The sequence below is a fragment of the Heliangelus exortis genome, chromosome 3 (assembly GCF_036169615.1).
Source record: "Heliangelus exortis chromosome 3, bHelExo1.hap1, whole genome shotgun sequence".
Classification (NCBI taxonomy): Eukaryota; Metazoa; Chordata; class Aves; order Apodiformes; family Trochilidae; genus Heliangelus; species Heliangelus exortis.
The window spans coordinates 41,002,960-41,029,681 of NC_092424.1; the positions used below are offsets into that span (position 1 = coordinate 41,002,960).

General features: G+C 42.6%; 1 protein-coding gene across 4 annotated transcripts in view; it reads right to left on the bottom strand.

Moving 5' to 3' along the window:
- PLCB1 (phospholipase C beta 1) overlaps window positions 1-21,407 on the bottom strand; it is a 401,022-nt gene extending 379,615 nt beyond the window's left edge. For all 4 annotated transcript variants that reach the window (XM_071740286.1, XM_071740289.1, XM_071740290.1 and 1 more), the window contains exons 1-2: window positions 20,957-21,407; window positions 5,543-5,620 (exon numbers count right to left, since the gene is read on the bottom strand). In XM_071740286.1, the coding sequence (XP_071596387.1) occupies window positions 5,543-5,620; window positions 20,957-21,055 (177 nt within the window). In that variant the 5' untranslated portion in view covers window positions 21,056-21,407. The remainder of the gene's footprint in view (window positions 1-5,542; window positions 5,621-20,956) is intronic.
- Between the last annotated feature and the right edge of the window lie 5,315 nt (window positions 21,408-26,722).

The window sequence follows — 26,722 nt, forward strand, 5'->3', positions numbered from 1 at the left end:
GTGTATTTTAAAATATACAGATGTAATGAAAAGATCTTTGACTCATAGGGCAGTACAAATATTGACCCAATTGCTTTAAAGCCCTGATTCAGAACAGCCACTAAAGAACTCTCTTCAGTAACACAGCCAAAATCCCCACCAGCTGGAAGAAGGCCACATCTTTCATCTGCATGAGGGCAAAGGGATTGCACCAAGCCTAATGCTACAGAATCCCATTTAGTGTGGGCACAGCACTCGGGCTACACTTCAGACATTCCCTCCGCCGTCCGTGTTGGATTTCCATGCTGAAAGAAACCCATGATCACCTTACAGAATCACAGAATGTTTAGGTTGGAAGAGACTTCCAAGATCACCCCGTCCAACCTTTGACTAACCACAGTCAACTACTAAACCCTGTCCTTAAGGACCAGGACATGAAAGGGAAAGAGTCAGAAATCCTCTCCTCTTTTTAACACAGAGAAACATATCATGCAGTCTCATAAAATGAGAAAGCTCCAGCTCAAGGTACAGTATTTTTGCTACAGGCTCCTGTAGCAAGCTCATATTCTATGGCTGAGCTGCAGCATATACTGTCAGATGTTCATACACAAAACCAGGCTAGTCTGTCAGAGAAGAAACAGATCTTGCTCCTTCCCCTGAAAACTGCAAAATTGTTATTACTAAAGAGCTGTGCTGATTGAGTCTGTCTTTAGCTATCCTCAGCTTGTCAGTCTGAGCAAGTCAGAGCTGGGGGAAATACCCATCTGCAGGTACTTCTGTACTCCTGTGGCCTCATCACCCCATCTTCTCCTCAAACACAGGTAAAAGCTTGACCTAGGAATTGTGCAAAGCTGGCCTCTGAAGCCGACTCCTTTCTCCCAAACCATTTGGGTTGGCTGTGCACACATCCCCCCCGTGGAGTAAGCATCACCTCAGCACTTGCTGAGTTTCTCAGCACAGACTTCCTTTGGACAAATGGGATCATCATAACCTGTTTACAACAGCATATCTGCAGAAGCACTACAAATTGCTGCTCACTCCCTCAGCCCAGACACTTTTTAGTTTCACAGTGCTGTGGATGAGGCTGGGTCTGCATCCTCTATGTTTCTGCCATGCTGCCATGTCATTGTGGGAGCCTAGCTTTAAAAAGGAAGAGGAATAAATCAGTACGTGCTAGTGAGATGCAGATGACAGGACATTATACCATGCTGAGACTTCTAAAAACCTAAATGCATCTGCCACAAAAGCAATTAGTTGCTTTCCTCATTTTACTCCTTTTCTGAGACAGTGTCAGAGCTGCACGGAGCCAATGGCCAGGTGTCTTCTCCTAACATCCATTTGATTGTGTAACACAACTTCTAGATAAAGAATCCAGAAATAATAATGCACAAACTGACCATATATATTTCTTCTCCTTCTCTGCCTGTTTCCATTGATACATTTATTCCTCGACAGAAATCAGAGTCTTTCTCTGGCCTTGCTAGCTAGGCTAAACACACTCAACACTTCCAGTCTCTTCTTACCTGCTGAGAAAATATTTTTACTCTAATTACTTTTTATTCTAGTAGCATTTCTCTTCACCTGGCTGAGTTTTATTTTTCTTTAATGCTCATGACCAGAATAAACAAACTAAAGAAATGTCATTCCCTTTTTTTAAAAAATAGCAAGGAACTGAGAGAATTTTTAATCAGATCATAAAAACATGACAATGCAGTGAATACTGTCTGGTTGCGCTATAGTTAAGAAACATTACAGAATAAGATAAAACAGATACTAGATTGTTTCATTTATTTTTTAAACCCATGTTGAGAATCATTCAAATAATAATATGAAATCAGCCAGCATTCTGCATACTGATGAATTTTCAGCAACTGAAGCACTTTCTACTGGAAAATGCAACTAAAATAAGAAAGCTGTCCTACCATCTGTTTAAACCAAAAAATTTTAAATTTCCTTGCTGCTATCAGAAAATAGCCAAAATGCTATGCATTACTTTATTTTGGAGGACTACCTTTACTCACAACAGTAAAAATACTGAAATATGCAAACAAGCAGCATGCATGTCAAGCTGCAGGAAACCACGTAATTATCACCAAATTGTAGCATCAGAGTTTAAATGAACTTGACAGACTTTCACTGCAGGTACAGCTGTGCTAGGACTTGCAGGGAAGGTGAACACAGCACATCAAAATGAAAGATAAAAGGCCCATGGTCAGAGGAATGCGTTTTTATCCTAGGCTACTGCTCACTCTGCTGATAAAGTCATTAAAATAGGTAAGTTTGATCAACCCCTTTTTAACATGGCTCTCAAAGTCCAAAAGCAATCGTGCTGGACTTGGGTACCTGGCATGACACACTGGAACCAGCCCAAACATAATTAAATGGTCAGATCACAGTCAGGAAGAAAGAAGCAAGGCACATGGATACTTATTTCGCATAGAATAGAGTCTTAAGCAATTATTCCACTGTTTGCTTTGCCTATAAGCTGTCAGATGTCCACTCAGCTTCTGGAGGCTCTGTCTCTTCATCCTGCCCCTCCTTCCAAGTTGTTCCTGTTCTTAGAAGTCAATGCCAGGAAGATGGCTCCACTAAGCCTGGCTGCCACTGATCTACCATCCCAGAAGAATGGCCACACTTACAGACCTCCACATGTGGCATCATTTAAGAGGCATGGATCCTCACAGGGCTGAAACTACAGACCACAGATGATTTATTAGGAGCATATGGCTCCTGCAAGCCAACTATGAAATCTGCTAAATTACTTATTAGAAAGCTACAGAGGGCAGCAAGTTATGAATCCCCACTGGTCACATATATAAAACTTCTTGCTAACAATGACTTTACAGGCAGCCTTTTTGACCCATTGTTGTTCAACTTTAGCATTACCCAGACTCACTGATTGGGCTGTAAACCCTGGGAGGATTGCTGATTCATGGGGAACTACAAGACAGGGTCAGTGACTCTGATGGAGGGCTGCACTGCACATGAGTCTTTACCAGGAACTTTTGAGCTCTGACTGCATAAAGAACAACAAGGACTGTCCAAATAGGTTCCTAGCCACCAGACACTACATATTGTTTTCTTTTACCTGAAAGGAAACAAGCAAACAACACAAGAAGCAGCTCATCCAGCCAGTGAAAGCTGCAGAGCTACAACCACAGGTCTCTAAGGTGAAGAAAAAATTGACAATTTTTTTTGTTGTTTTGCTCCCCACCCCAGTGATTCATGTAATTTTTGTATAACTTTACTGACAAGGCAACATCAACAAGGGAGCCATATTCCTAATTTAAAAGCCATACCATTATCCAGGCACTAAATTACTGCTTTGCACTATGTCTGGCAAACAGGATATTCAAAGGGCTAGAAAGACGGTTGTGACTCATGCCCTGTCTCCATATCCATTTGGAATAAGCTCCCAGGAAATTTTGTCTGACCAAGGATGCTGGCAGGAAGGCTTCTCAGTTCATCATTTTGTTTAGCAAGGCCTGTCCTTCCATACTCAGAAAGTAACAGGCCCTGATTATGATAAAAGCAACTGCTTAAAAGTAACAGCTAGGGGAAAAAAGAGAAAGCAATCACACAGAGTGTATTGTGCTGATCTTTCTTCATAGTTTCACTTTAATCTCCTGATCACTTTACACAAAGAGAAGGAAATTAAGAGAATTTCCTATGTAACCTTTTCAAATATATTTGTAACTTCATAATAAAGACAAATCAAAACATTCTCTGCAAAGGCAGAAACTGGCATTTCCTCTCTGCTCCTTGCACTATCAGCACCCCAATAAAAATGTTTTTACTTTCTTTAAATAGACACCGCTAGCATGGGGTTAGGAATAAGCTTCACCCAGTTGTCATGAATTATTAACCAGAAAAAATCCCTCTTGTTGCCCTTTACAGAGGCTTGATTTGCAAGTTTAAAAATCAAACTGACACTTACTTCTCTTGTACAAATACCCAACCTTTTAAAAAATGCTTTGAGCATTTTAAATACATTTTTTCATGAATATGAGAACAACAATTCTATAAATAGCTATGCTTCACAGACTTGCTTCAAGACATTGTTTTACAGACAACAGTAGGAAACTGAAGGAGGTCTTAGTGCCAAACATATTAAAAGTGAAACTCTCCAATCAACTCTGGGTTTCCATTTATTATTTCAAAGTTTGTAATTGTTCTTTGGCTTTTACAATTATTTTATGCAAGAGAAGGAAGAAAACAGAAGACTGCACTGTGTTCTGGCATAGCTACCAGGTGGAGTAAATCAGTCATAGCCTTCAGCTTCCGAGGTCTTTCACTTTGCTTCCTTGGGCAGCAATTTAACAACCCTGGGCTTTCAACAGATTATTAGCCAACATCACCTTGTACAAGCACAAGCAAAAAATACAAGATTTTTATTAGAACTCCATGATAGGATTTCCAAGTACACTGACTCAGAACTACACTCCATTGCCTCTAAAAAGCAAACATAGAAGATAAATACAATGCAGTGCAATAGCAAACTGACTGTACAGTCTGCATATTTAATGGTTGCTTCCTCCTCAAGCCATTTTTGCATTAATATCAAAACAAAATCAACAGGGAAAAAAAAAACCAAAACAGCTACTCAACTGGTAAACCAGGTTTCCTTAGCCAGCATAACACAAGCATGTGTTTAGTCAGTCTGGTGTATTCTCCAATGCAAGGCCAAAGGTCAAGTACTACCAAGTTCTAATACCTTTATCAACAGGCCCAAGCACTTACTTCAGAAGTACTAGAAAAATTTATCTGTAAAAAGAGGAGGAATGCATGCAGTTCCTAGCTTTGACACCACATTTTGCTGTAACAACTGCCATGATATAGATCGCATAAGTTCTGTAAAACAGAGAATACCCAGCTGCTCAGGTTGCTGATACTTTTTCAGCCCAGTGCAGCACAACAGCCTCCAACAGCTGGAAACAGGACAGTGCTGATTTAAAGGGGTGACACGGATGTGAAACTGGAGTAACGCAGCGATGAATCAGGCCATGAGCTTTCCCAACAGCTCCCCAGCCATAATAGTGACCTAAGCTTACCGGAATGTTTTTAAAAGAAAGCAAGTGTCCAGTGTGGATTAGTAACAACTCAGTGACGTGGTCCCCCAGACATGGCTAGGGAGCATGTGGCAATTCAGAAGGAAGAACTCAACGGGAGTTCTGGCCTCTGGGAATTCTGGGTCAGCTGTGCACCGCAGCCAAAATCCTCAGCATATGGAAGATAGGACAGATAAAAATGACGAGCCAACTATGAACAACAACAGCATCCCAAGTGGATCCCTGCCTGCAAACCTGGACAATTATACACTTCACTGGCCATCAAATCATGAACATGGCTGGAAAGTACCCAGTCTCCTGCTCATTTCCAAGTTCTGTACACAAGGGATGAGCCACAGGCCTGTTGTATTTGCTCCCGGAAAGAGCAGAGGAGCGTGTGCTGATGTAATGATTGTCCACTGTGCCAGGACTGCCATGCAAAGCCTCCTGACTCCTGCCCATCAAACCACAGTAAACAGAAAGAACCATTCAGGAGCAGGAACCTTTTCTCTTACCTTATTTTGATCTGTCCAGTAAAAGAAAAATCCCTGTGGGTCTGTTCTCAGAATAATTGGAGTCACGACAGTGGAGTCCTGGAAGAAAAAAAAAAACAGGACAAACACAAGAAAACTGTGTTAGCAGGCAGAACACATAATTATGCAATAGCTGCCTTGCCACCCATGTTAATAAACTGTAACATCTAGACATTGCCCTGAAGGTATTACTAGCAAGATGTCCCTAAAAGAATTTAGTATCACCTGCCTAATCTCCATTTTTCTGACATAATATATTTCCATTACTGAGAAGACAGCACTAAATAACTCCAGACTCGTCAACACATGGAGTAACTCCAATAAAGCTGGAAGAAGATAAAGTTAAACAGAGACAACACACTCACTGTCAAACTGGAGCTCACACATTAAAGTACTATAGCTGTTAGAATCCACTGCCCATCCCGACCCAAATTAGCCATCAAATATAGACAAGAGCTACATGAATTTGCCTAGAAAACATGGAATATTATCCACTACATTAAGACTTCTGTCTGTTACTTTCAGTTAGTGTTTTCCTATTTTTTCTACAATCCAGTTACAAAGGGTTTTGTCCTCCAAATTGGTTAAAAACCTATCTATTCTGGTAGCATCCCTATCAGAGATGATTTTAAACCTAGCATATTTTCAAGTACTGTAAGTAAGGCAGCCTGGTTTCCTACATACTCATCTATTCTGACTCAGAATATTCAGGTACCTGACTCAGGAGGTACAAGCTCTAACTGAAGCATTTCCTGCAGGTGGGTGCTCAGTACATCTCTCTCCCATCAGGACTCCCTAGTGTCTAACAGTAATTGACAGCAGTGCAGCCTGGTCCTAACAGAAACCCTCCTCTCTTGCCTCTACTATTTTTCATGCTTGAAAAGCACTGCTGTCTTCAGGCATCTACCTGTTTTCCAAATTCCATTTTAAAGTTATGGAGAGAGCACAGAAAGCAGGAGGAAGACAGGCAGACAGAAAAATTGCTTAAGCCTTATCCCCACATCAAACCAGGCTAAACACACAACTTATCCCCAAAAAGGATGTATATTTCTGTTAAAGTGTTTCATTACAGCTTTAGCATCTGCTTATCTTAAAAGCAGAAATATGTCAGGTCAGCCTGCATTCCTTTAAGGAAGAAAAATGTCTCTAATATGTTAAAATTAAAATCAAATATATCTAATTATATCTTTTCTAACAGCAACTAAAGTCAATGGAAGTGACATGATAAATAAAAAACCTAACTAATTATGCAAGTGCCATTTCTGAGACAAGACGACAACACTTGTCTATATTATGCCACCAGGACAATCCTTTTTGACAGAGTACCTAACTCCCAATAAGAGGTACTTCTGAAACAGGGAAGTTGGGTTATTCCCAGTTTACAGCTGGAAAAAACAAGAAGTGACAGGCCCAGCAGCAGTCAGACGCCTGCAGAAGGAGTAGATAGATAAAATGGAGTCAAGTGTGAAGCATATTTCTATCTCAGCACATAAGAAACAAAAAACCAAGTTCTACACTAAGAAGAAACACAAGATCAAGCCCTTAATTGAGCATAAAAGTCCTCCTTATAATGGGAAGTTTGGGCTGTGGATTAACTGTGCCACAGGAACAGTGACACTAAAATGGGTGCCATGTGAGCTTTCAGAGGTTGGGAACAAGGGTGGCTGTATCAATGTCCCAGCTGGGATTACAGCTCATTCACAAAAGCACCACTGACCCTTCTTTTCCTCATTACAAGAAGACTGCATTGTATGCACTTTCCCTTAGAAAATGGACATGCAGAATGTACTATTTATTTTTTCCCTTGCTCCTCCCTCATTCCCAGGATCTTGTACACCTGAGAGTCAGGTATCATTTGAGTGCAACAGACAAATATATTTTTAAATATATTTTAAATATTTTTAAATATGGCCTTGAACAGATGTTGACTGAATGTCTATCCTCAAGCTGATACAAAAATGTTACTAAACCTCTGCTGTTCAAAAGGAGGAAAAAGCCCTGCACTGGAGATACATCTGTCTCCTTTTTTAGCTAATTTTGTTATGTCCCTGTACGTAAATATGTAAGGTGAGGGAAGAAAAAGTCTAAGTGTGTCCTTCTGCCTTGGGATGAGACAAGGCTCCTTGTGGGAGAGGAGATTTAAGTGATGGAAAAAAACAGGCATGAAACAATTATTTTGTCTAGGATTAATCAGTTTTGGTGGTTAGTCATTTCAAATCAATTGCTTCAACCCAAAAACTGTTTGGATTTTTCTGTGCTGATGATATGCAGTTCTCAAAGTAATACCTTCGTTGATGGGAACTGTAAAATGCTGACTATGAGACTCAAAAAAAGTGAATGATGAGAGGAAAGAGCCTTCAACACATTTGTTTGCTTTTTAAAATAAAAAAGGCAGATGTGCATTATGTCTCTAAATTAGCTGCACTACTCTGACATTAAGCATAGCAAAATTAAGGTGCTGATGAGAACCTCACACTGTATACAAACACAGGATCTGAGAAGAACTTTGTACGTGTCACTTGCAAGTCTCTGCCATTGGAAGCCAGATTCCTTAGCTGTGAGTGTAGCAAAATGGAAATAAACTTCTTTAGTCAGCTCTGCAAGTCCTGCTCCCCAAATCACATTAAAACAGAGTCCTCTGTTGTGTGGAACAGGTCTGCTGCTTTTACACTGCTCTGCAATTAGGGCTTGCAAAGGCAGCCAACAGTCAAAAAGATATATGAAAACCCCTTTACATGCTGTCCATCCAAGAAGAAGAGTGGTTCAAGGCTCTGAGATAGAAATCTGTTTCACATTACGGTTGCCTAGTATATTAGTTTAAAAAAAAAATTTAAAAAACCCAACTCTTGTGCTATATGGGAAAAACTGTGGTTTATTACCCAGAAGACACACCTGAAGTCATTCAAGAGTATCCTGAAGCCCATTAATTCTATTTCCTCACCTGAGGAGCTGACCTCTCCCATAACTCCTCTGAACAGCTTTACCAACCTACAATACTCTGAAGAAGAGGGTAAAAGAGAACACCCAACAGAAAAAGGGGGGGAAAAAAACCAAAACACCAAAAACCTTGAAGGGCAAACAAATAGGGAACAGACATTAATTTCTTCCCTAAACCACTCAAATCCAGAATGTGAGAATAAAACAGTGGAGTTGGCAGGGAAGGTCAGTGTTGTACATCTCTAGAGCTAAGGGGTTAGGAAGTTAACACATATTTAAGTGTCTATTAGGGGCACAGCTGTTAGGATCCACTGCATGTTAGTAAAGCAAGCAGCCCCTTGGGCAGGAGCCCCAGACTTTTGGAATACTTCCAAATATTTAAGAAAAGATGCAGGAGGAGGTGACCAAGGCAAAAAATCAGCTGTGACCAGAAACAGGACTGGAAGCAGAGAAAGGCAGAGTGTACCAGTCAATCATGCAAATGTTATGGGTCACGGAGCACCCATGGGTGCTTGTGCAAAGCAGTGTCCTAGTTTCCAACAGGCTGCTATTGCAAATTCCTTGAACAGAAAGACTTGGAGTGGCCCTAACCTGGCAGTCCCAGTGCATTGCATATCACACCAGACTAAACTTGAGTGAGTAATTTTTTAAAGGGCTTTTAATTTCACCTTTAAACCCATCCCCCTCCCCCCCCATTTTTTCTTTTTACTTAGGGCCAATTCTCTACTTTCCTTCAATTTCACTGCCTCAAATGGGTAATGTTTTTCCTATACTTATCCTGTTACATTGCTTCCTAACTGGCTGTACAACCTCAGACCCTGCATTAGTAATATTCTTCATTTTCTACTTTTAAAGAAAAAGGTTTTGAACTTATGCCCACAAAATGCCACAGAGAACTTCAGGATCCTTAACAACCAGAGCAGAGCAGAACATGGACACAGAAGATCAAGGGAAAAATCCATATTTAAGCACCAACAAGATATTCATTGCAAGGTCTGATTTTAAGCATGAGTCCTCTACACTACACCTATCATCTGTGACCAAGAAGCACCACCTCCTTTGTAACATTAGTGACCAATAAAGCCTATCATACAAAGCTAAGCAGTGAAGAGGCTGGAAACCTTGCTTTAGTTCCCTTCTGAGTGTACACTCATGATTCTTAATCCTCAGAGTGCCCTCTAGACCAGGCTGTGCATCCAGCCAGGAAGGATGGAGCCTTCTACCCTGCTCCTCAAAGACCTGAAGAGACAGGAGGTGAGAAAGAACAGCTACACCAGATGCTCTACCCTGGCTTTGGCTCCTGCTCCCACAACTTTGTACCGTATTCACTATGCATTTAGGCAACATTGTAAAACAGTTGTCACTGTGTCCTGAGCCAAACAAAGTTCCGTGTTAAAATAATCAGAGAACCTCACAGGCCGAGACTAGTGGATGAAGAGTTGAGTGGTTATTAAAAGTACCTACAAGGGGATAAAAAAACTACATATACCTTGTCAAATAGCAATACCACGTGGCAGATGAGTGTGTGTTTTGATAAGTCATAAATAATGACCTTTTTTAGAAACAGCTGCAGTCAAAATCTTCATCGATGGACCTTAAAAGGGACAGCAGACCAGCCTTTATCTTCAGCTATTACAACAGCTGGGGCTCACAGCACTGCCTTATTAAGCCAGACCACTGTTTCATCATTCTGCTTCAGATTAACAGAGACACTGAAGACCCCCAAATATAACCTGAAAACTTCTACACACATCATTATTTAATGTGCTTGAACCTTCTCTAAGAAAATTTCTGCCAAGCTGCTTCCAAACACAAAGCTAAAAAAATACAGACTGTGTCTGGCAGAGGAAAAATATTCTCCAACTTTCAGGTTGGAAGAAAGGGCTTGAACTCTGGTTGAGCAAAGGTGTAAAGGTGTAAGGCAGTGGCAATGGTGTGAAGAGAGCCCCTGCAGAGTTTCCTCACTATCAAACAAGCCAGGGACATTTAGAGGCTTGGAGAGTGGAGAAGGAGCAAAAGAGAAGGGAGGCAAAACCACAGTTTACGACATGGTCAGCAGATATAGGATTTGTTAGAATTCTCTAATACACCAGATGTACTCAGACTGGAACTAGGCAGGATCACCCAAATAATTAGCACTATGAATTTCCTTAGGCTGAGAGTGGAGCTGTGAGTGAAAGACTACCCATTCCCTTTGTTTACAATGAACTCCTGAAATAATCCAGAAAGGTAAAAATGTCCTCTTTTACTGAGGGATGAAGAACCAAATATGCCATGCGAAGGAACAGATTGCAAGAAGGAAACACTGGAGAAGGTGAAATGAATGCTGGAAGTTGGAAAAAAAAAAAATTAAAACTAGAATTGAGTTTACTGAACTTCTAAAATGTTGCCCAATAGGAATATGCAGAAAAGACTTCACTATTAGACTAGTTAAACCCTGGAGAAGCTTTGGTGATAGCACCACAGGACAGAAGTCACCATCCTGCTAATTAAAGACAAACTTCCTGCAAATTTTAAGGAGCTACCTGGAGCAGGATTTGTTTCTCAGAAGCAGACTACCTTGTCTCCTTTCTCAGGATGCTCATACTCTTAGGCTAATTATAGCCTTACCACCTATAGTCTTGATTTGTCTGCACAAGTCTTTATTTGCTGTAGATGTTGCAAAGTAGACTGTCAACAAACAAAGAACAAAGGCAGAAATGTGTAGCAAAAATACCCAAATGTCAACCAGGACAATTTTATCTCTGCCAGAGAGTTCTTAAGTGATGATGGCCAAATTACTTATACCAGTCTGCTCATGAGTATAAATGCTATATTCTGATTTTGAGGGAATGCTGGGATTGTATTTCTGCGACTCATTTTCTAATTTTCAGAGATGCTAAGCCCAAATTCATCTGAAGTCACCAGGGAGGCATTCTCAATGTCTAATTGTATGGTGCTATGCAGTTGTAAAATTAGGTCCAAAGTATCTCATCACAGATTCAAAATTAGTATTTTTTTATGTTGGTCTCTTTTTTTTGTAAGCTACAAGAGTACAGTTGGGAACACATTTTGTCATCTTATGGGTCTTATAAAAATAAATTTAGAAGTGCTTATGAAGCATTTACTTTATAACAGATAAAAGACTCCAAAATTATTAGCTAGTTCTCCATTTTACTACAGCCTTTTTTTAAAAAAAAAAAAAGAGCTTGAGGATTCAAACACTAAAGTAAGGAAAGAATACAATACATAATATAAATGCAATTTGTTTCCCTTCCACAAGGAACTCCTCATTTACTTGTTTTCTGAGTTTAAGTTAGTATCTACCAGTACTCCAAAGGGCTCAGACACTGCAATAACACAGATGTTACTTAACTTAAAACATGCAACTTAAACATGTAGTCATCACCAGATATTTTAAAGTAGACATCTAACCCTTCTGCATCTAACCCAAATCTTTTTCTCCCTCAAGCTAAAGCAGGCAAGAACTTTTCAGTGGAGTTAAAGTTCATGTGTTCCCCTTTACTAAATATTAATTGTTGAAAAATTTTAAACTCAATCTGTTTACTCACCTATGTTGCTAAAGAGCAAAGCCACAACTTCTAATCATTTTGACAAAATATTCTTATGTAGCATAGAGCTGATATTTGTTTACTACAATTAGCAACAAAGAAAGAAAAAAACAACAAAACATCTGGAATGTTGTACAAACTTCTCTCCAGACTGAAAACGTTCAGAAAAAATAAACTCTTCAGTTTATTGTTTCAGTGAAGAGAACAATGGTTTTCCATTATTCACGGCCTTAGTAATGTACTGCAGTGACAGCCTTGTGCAGAGTATTAAAAATACAAAAAAGGCAGGGGGACAAAAAAAAAAAAAAAAAAAAAAACAAAAAAACCCCACAAGAAGTTATTTGAGCATCAACATCTTCCAGGTTTTTTCTTTGTTCAATTGCAGCTTATTCATTATAACAATAATCTGACGTTACATTTACTTAAAAGGCTAAAGGGGGTATATCCTACTTCTTATAATCTTTAAAACATTCTAAACAAGTAAACAAATAAAGAGAACTTTACATAGCACTCACTGTCAGAGCACAAGCGTTTTATAAAGACAAAGAAGTGCTCTAGGAAAAAGACATTAAAACAGAACTTATAAGACCTAAATTCATTTTTGCTGCTCACCAAAATATCTGATGAAGTGCTACAGCCACTAGACAATGGCACCTATGAGATTTGTTCCACTAACTAAATATTTAGGAAAGAAACAAAACATACGGCTAGAAAATTGAAATCATGTCTCAACTTAGGCAGAGATACATTACGTTACTGATACAGTTAACTTGCATGTAAAAGCAAATAGTGTAAGCCACAGAGAGACCAGTCAAACTCTTTATGCAAAGTACATATTATCACTAGGGAAGATAAGAAAGCCTTTAAGCAAGAATTGAAAACAAATCCATTTTTTAATATGCACCATCATAATCACTTTCTTCAGTGTGCCTATTACTGCTCTTAGAAAACATCAGCTCAGCTGTGCTCTAGCTGTTGAGCTATTTGTTAACTCATTTAGGTCTATCTTGTTCCTGCTACAGGCTAGAGAAAATCAAAGGAAAAAAGACAGCCAAGGCAGGTTTCAGCCCCTTCAGACATCAGATCAGTCCACAGAAGTCACCCTTTATATTCAGGTTCCATTAACCTTCTCAGCTAGCAACACGCTCTGTTACATTAAGTTTAACCCCCTACAAAAGAGCTTCACCCACAGACTTAATTGCATCCTTTTAATTTATTTATTAAACTGTTTTAAGACTCTCATCGGGAAGAGCTATTATAACCTGGGTTTCACTAGAGCAGAGTGGATCAAGTCGGTTGGTCTTTTATAGCCTTTTCCTCACAGCTATTGCCTCTCTCTAGGAATAGGAATGAAGCTATTTAAATTCCAGCACTTAAGAGACTCAGAGTTTCTTCTCAGCAGTAAGTGACAAGGCCCAGCTGAAGGCACCAAGAAGAAACATGATGTGAAGCAATTGCTCAGCCAGCTAACATCTTAAATTTACCACATACACACATGCATGCAGCCACAGAAAAAACACCTAAGCAATCAGCCACTTCCAGCTTTCACCTGTTCAAACATCACCCATTTCTGTTCAGTCTTCTGAATCCAATCTACATATCAAGACCAAAAGTTAATTCTAAAATTTATTTTCTGACCTGCATTACTATTTATTACAGAATAAGAGAGAAACAGTGTGAGGAAAAGAAAAGTTACAGGACAACAATCATCTGCTTGATTTTAGTGCTTTATATCCTGATCCCAAATGGAATTTTTGAATCATCATGGCCTGGCTTCATGGATGAAGATTTAAGAAAGGCTCTACATATGCCAAGGCCAATGTGGGACAGGCAGTCCAGTTGCAAAAGGCAGAGCAGAAAGCCTCCTGTGAGGGGACAGGCACAGCACAATTCTTTCTGTGCTGCCTTTTCTCCTCAAAGATGATTCTATGTGTGTTCCTAAAGGAGGCAGCAGCACTATGGATGGTGTCTCCATGTCTCCCAACTGGAGGCCAGAGTGGACCATTAATGGCAGTCAATACGGCCAAGGCTGAGGGATTGTTTCAGGGAGTCCTTGTATCTCCTCTTTGGGGCTCCTCTGTTGCAGCAGCCGGTGGCAAGTTCACCACAGAGCACAACCTTAGGGAAGAGGTGATCCTTCATCCTGGAGATGTGACCTGCCCTGCACAGCTGTGTCCTCAGTATCGTGGCCTCTATACTGGTGACCCCTGCCTGATCAAGGACAGGAACATTGGTCACGGGGTCAGTCCAGCGGAGGTTCAGGACTGTCCAGAGGCAGCACTGATGGAAGCGCTCAAGGAGTCGCAGGTCACGGCAGTAGATGACCCATGATTCAGACCCATATAAAAGAGTAGACAGTACAATGGCTCTGTAGACACCAATCTTTGTAGTTTTCTTCAGGTGCTTATTGCTCCAGACTCTTTTATGAAGTCTTCTGAATGCTCTGTATGCCTTTGCTAGTCTGTTGTCTACCTCTTTATCAATCTTGGCACCTCAGGAAATAATGCATCCCAGAGCAGAACTACTGGGCTGACGTAAGCTCTGATTCGCCCATGGTGATGTGGGGATGATGGAGGTCTTCCTGTGGTACAGGCTGGTAGAGAACTTCTGTCTTCAAGGTGACTTCCAGCCCCAAAAGATCTGCAGCCTCTGCAAAGCAGGATGTTATCCACTGCAGAGCTGCTTCTGTGTGAGCTATGAGGGCAGCATCATCAGCAAAAAGCAACTCTGGGACATGGTGATTTAGGGTCTTGGTGTAGGCCTTCAGTCACCTTAGGTTAAACAGGCTCCCATAGGTACCATATTGGATGTAAATGCCATTTTCTTCATCGAGGTCTGCCGTGGCCCTTTGGAGCATCGTGCTGAAGAAAATTGTGAATAGAGTGAGTGCAAGAACACAGCCTTGTTTCACACCATTGGTTATTGGGACGGATTCAGAGAGTGCAACACCGTATCTGACTTGGCCCCGCTGATCCTCATTTAGCAGGATGATAATTTTGAGGAACTTGGGACATCCTAATCATTCCAAGATCTGCCACAGGCCCTTTCTACTCACAGTGTCAAAAGCTTTAGCGAGGTCAATGAATGTCACATAAAGACCTTTGTTCAGTTCCCTACACTTCTCTTGTAGTTGTCTGAGAACAAATACCATGTCTGTGGTACTCCTATTGGCTCTGAAACCACATTGGCTTTCAGGTAGAACTTCCTCTGCTACAGCAGGTACTAATCTGTTCAGAAGTATTCTTGCAAGGATTTTTCCAGCAATGGAGAACAGTTATACCTTGGCAGTTGTAGCAGTTTGACTTTCATCCTTTCTTCTTGTACGGGGTGATGATGACTGCATCACAGAGATCTGGTGGTAGTACACTTTGTTCCCAACAATTCACAAGGAGCTAATGAAATTTAGCATGGAATGCTTGGCCTTCATGCTTCCATACTTCAGATGGGATTCCATCAACCCCAGCTGCCTTGCCAGTTTTCAGTTGCTGTATGGCCTTAACAATCTCTCCCAAAGTAGGGGCCATGTCCAATTCGGTTTTCACCGGTTGCTGTGTAATGTGCTGAATTGCTGAGCCTTGGACTACACAGCTGGCACTGAGGAGAGTCTGAAGATGTTTGTATCATTGGTTCAGGATGGAGGTTTTATCTGTCAGAAGCATTTGGCCATTGGCACTGATTAGGGGGCTCTGGACCTGGTGTGTGGGTCCATACACTGCTTTCAGCATTTCATAGAGCCCTCTGTGGTCACCCATAACTGTGCATAGTTCAGTCTTTTCTGCTACGTTGATCCACCACTGGTTCTGAATGTCTCGAAGTTTCTGTTGGAGCTTACTGCATGCAAGATGAAAGGCTGCTTTTCTTACATGGCAAGATGGCTGAGCAAGGTGAGCTTGGTGAGCAGTTCTCTTCTTTTTCAACAATTCTTGGATCTCTTGGTTGTTTTCATCAAACCAGTCTTTGTTTTCCTTTGAGGAGAACCCTAGGGATTCTTTAGAGGACTGCAGGATGCTATTTTTAATGTGTTGCCAATGTGCTTCAGGAGAGGGATCTATGGGATGATCTAAAAGTCTAGCTTGAAGGTTTACCTGGAAGCTGCTTCTCACTATCTTTTTGAAGATTGTTAACTTTAAACCTCCTCTTTGGGATGCCACTCCTCTTAGGTTTGGTCTTAAAGCCGAGGCTAAGTTTGCGTCGCACAAGGCAGTGGTCTGTATGACATTCTGCAATTGGCATCACTCAGGTATGATGGGCACTGCCAACATTTCTCTGGCACACTAAGACATAGTCAATGAGGTGCCAGTACTTGGATCCAGGTTGTCTTCAGGCTGTCTTTCTGCTGGAAGATTGTGTTGGTGATGGTGAGCTGCCGCTCAGCACAAAACTCTAGCAGGAGATGCACTGTCACTCCAGTTTCCAACACCATGCTTGCCTGGTACTCCTTTTAGGCTTCATAGTTCTTTCCTACTTGGGCACTGAATTCACCAAGGATTATCATCTCATCACCTGCAGGAACCTTTTGGGTGAGGCAGCACAGGTCGGTATAGAATTTGACTTTTCCTGTATGGTCAGCTTGGAAGGTTGGGGCATAAATACTGAAGAGAACAACATGTTGCTTGTAGTATAGTGGGATAGTATAGTGGGAAACAATGTGATCAGAATGACCTGTTGGCAAATTTTCAAGTTTGGAGGTGATGGAGTTTTTAATCATGAAGCAAATCCCTGAGAGCTGTCTTTCAGTTTTGGGTTTGTCTGACCAATAGAGTGTGTAGCTGGCACCATGTTCTTTAAGACTGCCTTCCTCATGAAGATGAACTTCACTGAAAGCAGCAATGTCAATGTTAAGCATGTGGAGCTTGCTCCATGTGGAGCAGGCAGTGCTCTCCTTAAAAAAGGCTGCTTGGTCACTCAGGATGCTGCTGAACAAGACTGTCATCTCCTGGGTCAGTCTCGAGTGACCAATGTCCTGAGCCACCTGCATGAAGGGTTGGGTCTGCAGCTTCCAGTGCACCTTTCACCTCCCGTTTCATCCCTCGCCTGTCACCGCAGGGATTTACAAGTAAGGATATCCCCTTCCAGCCTCTGCAGTGGCTTTTTCAGGTGAGGCACAGCGTGCATGGAACTGGCCTCACCCTTTACTCCTAAGGTTCATCTGCCATGGCCTAGCAAGCTGGGATGGTGACAGAGAAGCCCTTGGGACACAGGTTTAGTTAGAGTATCCTTCTCTTAGATGGATGGCCTTACAGGGCTAAACAAGCTCCATCTACCTGGGTCTGGAATTGGAGTTGTCCTTCTGTTAGGGTGGTTGCCTGATGGCTAATGAGCCCATCCTGCCCACAGACACACTTTGTCTGACCCTTCAGTTGTGACCTGTCTGGCATGGGAGACCCTACTGGAGGCATATGCCACCGCCTCACAACCTCACAAGGGCACGCAAGTTCCTGCCCCACAACAAGGGGGTGCCCGTGGAGGGAATTTCTGAATAAACCGTATTTATTAAGCACTGGATGGTGTAATAGCACATCCAATCCTGATGCACAAAAGCATGACTTCTCTTGCAAAGCTGAAATTTTATAATTTACCCTAATGCTTTTAAGGTTTAGAAACTGGAGATGGGTCTACAGGAGTTTCAAGCCTCCTGAGATGCTTGACTTCCACCTTCCTGTATTGGATCTTGAGTGGCTGATGTAACCCTCTCCTAGCAAAGCATTTCAAATGGAATCATCATCACACTGTGGGAGGGAGGGCATGCACTGATGAGGAGGTTCACATAGCAGACTCCACTGCTGTTCCTCAGAGAGGGCCTCATTTAACAACTGCAGTACCACATCTGCTCATTAGCAACCACAGAGTTACTAATTAGGCACAGAGCTACTACAAGCTCAGGATGGGTTTTAAAGTCTGTAGCTTTTGCACCTATTGTCAGTGTTCTGCTCACCACACTGCACCATCCTTCTAAAAGCTGGCAAGTACATTCTTTAACAACTGTTACTCTATACACCATAAAATTCCTCACACGCCTTGCATGCTCTGGTTTAAAACCTTCCACCATCCCCATAAAAAAAACACTGCTTTTCAGTGGTTTATAACTCAGCTGGAAAAATTTTGCTTTGGGCCGATACAAGTCACAGGAATTCACCAAAAACACCCTTTTGCTTTATGAAACACGAAGCAATGTCAATAGAGCCGTTTTTAAATGGCAAAACAAAACAGCAGGGAAATGTACTAAAGAGTATGCTTTGGACAGAACAAATGCTGCCCGAGTGCACAGGCGATGGGAAGAACCCAACTCCCATTCTCACTCAGAAACAGTAAATGGAAAATGATGCGTAATAAACATCAGTGTGTGAGCCTCGCTTCTCTGAGCAGCCCTGTTCTCAGCACTGCAGATCCAAAGTACTCATTACGGTCAATTCCAGTTTACTGTTACATTTTACAGTTTATTGTTTCTCATTACAGCCTATTGTTTCACTAGTCTGTGTATGCCTATTTACACGAGAGATCACCGAGGTTCAGATTATTATTAATTTTTTTTTAATCCCTTGATTAGATTTGATAGAAAAGAAAGACTCTGAAGTAGTTATTAGCTACTCAAATGACAAATTCTTCTTAAAATCACCAACCATGCATTCATCCGAAGACTTTCTTACAGCCAAAGTGCCAAAAAATATTTGTTTCCCTTAAAATCTTTGATTCTGTGGGGCTTCCACTGCAAAGAAACACTATGGGAAGATAAGGGGCCTGGGGGCTAGAAATCTGTAGACATACATCCAGTGAATGATAAACAATTAGTTAATTAGTTAATTCTTAATCCAAGTTTGGCTAAATATGCATCAACTTCTACAAGGTTGGTGATGAAAGAACTCACTAAACATGAGAGGACTTCTCAATTCAGTCACACATTCCACTTAATACCTGTCTATCGCTGAGAACACCCTTAACCTGAAATGTACTACTTTTACCAGAATTTAACTGTATTTTATTACTGCAGCCTTTAAGTTTACAACTGGGAAATTTTTTTCTAATTAGTCTATATCAGACACGTTAGACACTAAACACCACTGTGCCTGGACCAGAACTCTTCTCCTTGAAATTCTGTGTATACAATACACTACTTGGGAAACAGGACTTAAACCAGTAATTTAAACTGTTGCCTAATTGCTTAACCTTTCAGTCTGGGGACTTAAATCACTGTTAACTTGACCTGTTCACGTACCTGTGGAAATTTCTTGGTAGCTTGCCAAAAAATAAGACAATAACTGCAATGAAAAGGCTAAGATTATGCTGCCTTTTCCTGTACCAAGGAAAATACCAACCAAAGCAAAAACTTTTCTCAGGCAAGTCATTCAAGCTTAGTTCCGAAACATGAATAATCTGTGTCAAGCCAACGCTTACTACTGCGGACAAGGTCAGGTTGCTGAGCTTATCCAAAATGTATTAGCTTATTATTGTAAATAAAATTGAACACTACAAGTTGTTCAGGTTTTCTGTGTTCTTTTCCTACCTGGGAGGGTTTATCACAGGTTTATAGAGATCAGGCTCACACCTTTGGCTACTGGACAGGCTGAAAGCAATGTCAAAACAGGGACATGTAACAAGTCAAGAACAGTTGTGACACACATGAACTGCTCCTTCTCCCTCTCTCTTTCTCTCTCTGTTATCCCTTCAATTGTTGCTGTAGACATCTGTGGCACAGCCAAATTCACAGCAAAAATTTGAGAGCTGCATGAAGGTTCCCAAAACAAGTTATCTTCAACAATTCTTCTGACATTCAAACTGCTTGCCTTCTTCCCAACCACTCCTCTACCGCGGCTCATGCCTCACTATGCCTGACCATCTCCAGGAAACAGTTGCAGACAGACTTTTTGGGCTACCTGCTCTTCATCACACAACTGAGACACAAACACCTGATGTGGTGTGGTAGGAGCAAATCAATCAGAGGACTTGTCCTTTCTGTCTTCTTTCTCTACAGCACAGCAGGCATACATTAGTGCACTAAGAAAAGGAAAGCTAAACCAGGCAAGGCTACCTGTCTCTGAAACGGCCCCGGCCATCCCCTGCCAGTGAAGGAAGAAATCCCAGCTGCTGAACAGCTGTGCTACTAAAGGTTAAGTGAACGCCACATTCCTCTTTTACGTGAGGCAATACAAGAGTAAGGGGTTGGGAAGCAGCAAGTGGTAAGGGGAAAGCAGATGTGATTTTGAGTCAAGTCTCATGTCCTATCGTGGCAAGAAAGAAAGAAAGTCTTCTGCAAAGGAAGATGAGCAGGGGTACACAAACAGCGAGCCCATGGAGCACGCTATCGGAGCTTCACAACCCCACGAGAAAGACAGACAACGAGAAGGGCAGGGACAAGGAGAAAGGCTGGGAGGAGGAAACGGGAGATGGAATAAGAGAGGTAAGGAACAGGCTGAAACAACCGTGCCCGGGCGGCAGAAGCGGCAGCGTGCGCAACAAAACAAGGGAGGCAGGAGAGGAAGACGCTCGCGAACGCCGCCAGCTCACCGCAGCTCGCACCAGCCAAAAACCTTCGGAGAAAGTTTGCCCGGCATACTGCCGGCGCTTTACCAACGCCTTTCGGCTCAACCCGGCCCGGTCCCGACACGGGGACACCTATCGCGACCGTCCCCGACCGGCCGCAAACTCCTCAACTCCCGCCGCGGGCCGAGCCCACCGCGTCTCGCACCTGCCCCTCCGCACCGGGCGGACCGCCCCGCCGCCTCTCCCCGCTGCCGCGCAGGGCAGGGCCGGGCGGGCCGCGGCCGCAACATGTGCCGGAGCCCTCTCCTTGCCCGATCGATGCGCCCTGGGCCTTGCATAACCCCGCCGTGCCTCGCCCCTTGTGGGGCACGGCCAGGGAAGGAAAGCGGGAAGGAAGAGGGGAGGGGAGTGCGGAGGCAAAGCTACTCACATCGTCCCACTTGACGAATTTGATGCCTTTCTTCAGGGTGTCGGAGACGCAGACGGGCTTGAGCTGGAGAGCGTGCACCCCTGGCTGTGCCCCGGCCATTTGCACCGCATTGACGCCCTCTCCCCCGGAGCGGAGAAGCCGCGGGAGGCGGCCGCTTCAAGAGGGACGCCGGGGCGCCGGAAACAGCCCCAGGAGAGAGGCCGGCAGCCGCGTTCGTCGCTCCTGGAGCAGGCGGGGAAGAGGCTGCCCAGGCGGCGGCGAAGGCGAGAGGCTTCACTGGAGCCCGAAGAGAGCCCTGGCACGGCAGCGGCCGGGGCGAGCCATGCAGCGGCACATCCTCTATATACAGCCGGCTCTCCACGCACGCACACCCCCGCCCGCACTCTCACACACACACGCACGGCCACGGAGCGATCGGCGCTGCCCGCTCCGCTCCACTCCCCTCCCTCCCTGCCCCTCCTCCCTCTTCGCCAGGCTCGGCCCCCGAGTTTTCCCCGCGCCGAGGCCGCCTCCCCGCGCCCGCGGCACCGCGGCGCCACCGGGCGGCAGCGGCTGGGGAGGCAGCGGCCGGGACTCGGGGATCCTGCCGAGGGGGGAGCTCGACCGAGCGCCTCCCACCCGGGCTCTCTCCTCCCCCGAGAAGGGATGAATGGCCCCACAGATCCTGCAATCCCAGGGTTTTAAGGAAGGGTTGCTGAAGAACAGCGCCATACATGTTCCGCAAATGACCTCTCCGTGGGAAGCCCCTATGCAGAGGTAGCAGAGGTAAAGCATCAGCCCATGAACTTTGAGTTAGCCACAGGTTTTTCCAACTGACCCTTTCAATTTAGGAGCACCAGGTAGGTCAAACTACTGCTATAGACAAAGCAAATGATGTAGAAAAAACCATCTCCAAAGAAAAAATTAGTTCCAGATGAATGATATTTCAAAAATTACTGGGTAAAAATACACATGATCTAAGTGGAGGTATGTTCTTTTTTTAATTATAAAACTAGCATATTGGACTCTCAACTTGCTTTCACTGTTGGCTACAGAGTTGTTAGAGCCCTTCCTCTGGGCCTCTTCCAACTTTTTCCTCTTCAATTAGAAACTTTTCATTGCCTTTGGTGGGAAATGAATCTGTTCCTTTACGACAGTCTGTGCAGGCAGCCTACACGTTCCAAGGCCAATTAAGCCTTTTGATCTATTTTTATTCTTATCAGCCTTCCATAGAAACGAGGCTGTCACATCAGTCAGGACAAAAGTCTGCTCTCTCTCTGCTGTGCTTTAATTTCCGTTCATTTGCCATGACTTAAAGACACCTTAACAAATTCTGGGTTTGGCTGCACTGATGTTCCTATATGATTGCTCTATGATGGAGCTAGAGGGAAGAGATTTTCAGTACTATTTTCACAACTGCCTTTTCATCCCTGCATAATACCCACAAATTAATAAAAAAATATATATTAAAACCCCTCAGAAAGTAAGAACAAAGCACTCTACAGTACTTATCCATGATCCCTAACACTCATATTCACAGTAGTCCACCAAAATTACCAGTTTGGAAGACGTACCATGGACCATTGTACCTTGAAGGCAGTTTTCTCAACACGCCCATAACACATTTTCTGTTGGCCTAGCCCTCTTTATGGCCTCTGTTAGGGAAAAGAAATCACAATTCACAGTAACACCTCACGGTTCCTGATTCTACAAGACTCCTCACAATCCATTAGTCTGAACACAGAAGGGGCGACACTACAGTTCAGTATAGGCTCTGATACTGGTATCTGGTATTTGAGGAATAACATAGTGCTTGAAGCAGTTTTGTGGGTTTTAGATTTAAGTTTTTAACATTATGGCATTTGGCTGAAGAGAAACGTACCTTTTATATGGTAGATAGCTAATTGATTTTGGATCAAAAGGAAGAAGGACAAAAAGGAAATGGCACTATGACTGTGCCGTTTAAATAACAGTTCTGTAAAGTGCTTATGATTCAGCCTTTGCTGAAATCCTGGGCTCATTGAAATCAGTGGGAATTTTAGTTTCAGCCCAGATAGCTAGCTTGTGTGTTACTGCTATTGCTTAATTAGCATCTGCTCCAGCTAAGAATACATTTCTTGGTACATAGTATATATTACAAACACTTCAATGCATGTCTAAATTTAAGCCCTCTTTTCCACAAAGCATGGGAGTGGTGACCTGGAAACTGGCTACACTCAGCAGGATTGCTACACCCAGGAAGAATACATCTATCTTAACAGTAGATGACTGGACCAAATCTGGCAAAATAACAACCAGACACTTTTTCTCCAAATATGCAGTAAGCCTCATTAAATCACAGAATGGTTTGGGTTGGAAGGGACCTTAAAGATCATCTAGTTTCAACCTCCCTGCATGGGCAGGGTCACCACCCACTTGTCCATATCTCTTAAAGCCCCATCCAACCTGGCCTTGAACATATCCAGGGATAAGGCATCCACAGCCTCCCAGGGCAACTCATGCCAATATCTCACCACCCTTACACTAAGGAATTTCTTCCTGATGTCTAACTTAAATCTACTATCTTCCACATAAAGCCAGTCCCTCTTGTCTTATCACTACATGCCCCTGTAAAAAGCCTCTCCCCGGCTTTCCTGTAGGCTCCCTTCATGTACTGGAAGCCTTCATGTACTCTTCAGGTCCCCTTAGAGTCTCCTCCTCCTCCTCTCTGAGCTGAACAACCCCAGCTCTCTTGACCTGTCTTTGTAGGAGGTGCTCAAGCCCTCCGATCATCTTCGTGGCCCTCCTCAGGGCTCACTGCAACAGCTCTATGTCCTTGTTTTGGGGGCTCCCAAACTGTGCTCTGGATGGGGTCTCACAAGAGCAGAATAGAGAGGGAAGATCACCTCCCTCAACCTGCTGGTCACACTTCTTTTGATGCAGCCCAGGATATGATTGGATTTTTGGGTTGCAAAGAACAGCCTTGAGGAGAAGGACCTTGATGAGATGCTCAGTGTGAGCCATCTCTTCTCAATTCATTTTCTGACCACCCTGTATTTGTGCTTGGAATTGCTCCAACCCTGGTGCAGGATGTTGCACTTTGCCTCACTGAGATTTTTGAGGCTGGCATGGGCCCACCTCTCCAGCCTGTCAAGGTCCTTCTGGATGGCCCCTCTTCCCTCCAGCAAGTCAAGCACACCACACAGCCTGGTGTCATGAGCAAACTCGATGAGGATGCATTCAGTTCCCCTGTCCATGTCTCTAACTGGTCCCAGTACTGACCCCTAAGGAACTCCAGTCATACTTGGTCTCCATTTGGACATCAAGTGGCTGACCACCAGTCCTTGAATGCAACCACCCAGCCAATTCCTTATCCACTGGATGAACCATCTGTCAAATATATGCCTTTCCAGATTAGAAACCAGGATTTCTTGTAAGACAGTGTTAAACATTTGCACAGGTTCAGGTAGAAGACACTGATTGCTTTCCTCTTGTCACACTGTGACCCCATCATGAAAAGCTACCACATTTGTTAAGCAAGATTTGCCCTTGGTGAAGCCATTTTGGTTGCCACCAACCACCTCCACATTTTCCACGTGCCTTAGAAGACTGGCTTCATGGACAGATTGCCATCAATAAACTGCTGCAAAAATATAAATGTGGCCCTTCTCATGCTGTGAAAGATGGAAAAGATCAGGGTATAATTTGCAAAATGCTAGGCATCTGTTTAGAAGCTTATCAAAATAGAAAAAACAAAAATAAAAGTGAGCAAGACCTAAAAGAAGAAATAGAAGGCAGAAAGGCAGCTGAATTAATACTGTGTTTGAAAATTGAGCAGTTGCAAGAAAAGTTACAGGAAGAAAAGAAGAACAACAGTTGGAAGAAAAGTCAGAATGGTGCCTATCCATGCTCTTCATTCCACTGACATTGTTCAAATTAAGAAATTATTGCATCCCCTGAAGACTCAGGCTCTAACATTTGGACTGATACAAATACTAATAGTTCATACAAAAATAACTCCCTCCATTCATCTGAATCTCAGCAATATATTAAACCAAAAAAAATTACAGGGCCAGGTGCTGGTTAAGACCACCACACCAAAAAAATTAAACCATACAGTATGATCCAGATAGCTAATTTGCAAGAACATTATGGTTCTTGCAACCAGATGATTTTTTGTTTCTCAGATCCCTCAGAATAGGGCTAGACACAACATTAAAGCAGATTACATTCTGACTCAGTTGGTCCTGGGCAACTATTGATAAAACTTCCAATAGATACAAGAGCACAGATTTCAATACTTGTACAAGTGGATGCTGAGAAGCTGGTTGTATGACCCAGACAAAGAGTCAAGTCATCAGAGTAAGTGAAGCAAGTGCTACTTGCCAAATTGTGAGTTAATTTATGGGTCCCAAGAAGTGCACATCATCTACTTGCTTTGCAATTAAAAAATACAATGAAAATATTTTAAATGTTGATGTTTTGAACAAACATCTTGGCACATCTTGTAGTGTATGGTCCTTCAGTTCAAACATTGACCCTAAACCTGACAGAAATCAAGAAGCTACAGTGCTATTACTGTTCTTGGCTCCTGCACTCCCCAGTTCAAAAAGGACTTGTGTCCCAGATTATCCAATCTGTTCCCCTGCACAAACTGGAATTTCTGAAGTAATAATTTTAGAAAAATGACATGTCATCTCTAGAACCTACTCCCCATGCAATTCACCTGTATGGCCAGTTCAAAATCCAAGGTGATGTTTAACAATCTATTATCAGCACTTAAATACTAATGTAGCCCTGCTAACTGCTCCTGTACCAAACATGCCAAGCTTAACAGTTCCTTTGCAAGCAGCTGCACACCCATGGAGGGTGCAAAAGGTATGTTCTTCATAGTTCCCTTACAGGCAAAAGTTTTTTTAAAATTGCCTTTACTCAGGAAGGCCATGATGCAATTATCTAAAGTATTATGCATATCTTCTTTCTTCTTGACTCTGGCCCTTTTAGTGTCAAGAAATTAAAACTAAGATGTACTGTTAGAAATAAACTCTGCACTGGGTTTATTCAGATACTTATTCAAAAATTTACATATCAGATGTGATACTTGGTCTTATATTGCTGAAGGAACTAATTTCTGAATGTTTTAATTTTTACTACTTCAATGCCTCAGCCTGCAAAATGAATGCCTTGTGTAAATTAAAAGGGTTATGCGAATGCAATATACTGGTAAAGCATTAATTTTTATATAACATGCTGATGTACCAATACTTAATTTCAGGGGAATAAACTAAATACACATAACTTTTTACCTTTACATGTATAGAAAAATAGGAGAAAGGAGCAATTACTGATTTACAGATGGCATTGATCAAAGTCGGGTCTGACTGATAACTTACGTGGCACAGCCCCTCAATCAGGTGACTCTTCAAGAGTGAATATAAAATTCTGGCACACAAAACACCACCATAGCAACAAAAGACAGCCTGGCAACAGCAGCTGCTGCATGAAAAGAAATTGGAATGGGAAGGGGAATCTCATAAAAAGTCCATTTCCTGACAAAATAATTTTAATTTTCTTTTCCTTCACATCAGTACCACGTCTTTAAAATACTGGGAGAATAAATATTAATGCACAATATTTTAAATTACAACACAGATAGTGTCTTTGGGTACATGAAATGACCCAGTCACTGTTACACTCACTAGGACCATATTTACCCTAAATTGACCTGACATACAGCTGGCACCTATGGATCTCTGCCACAGTCCAAGTTGCTCTGTATGCCTTACGTGGAGAAGAACAAACCCTTGA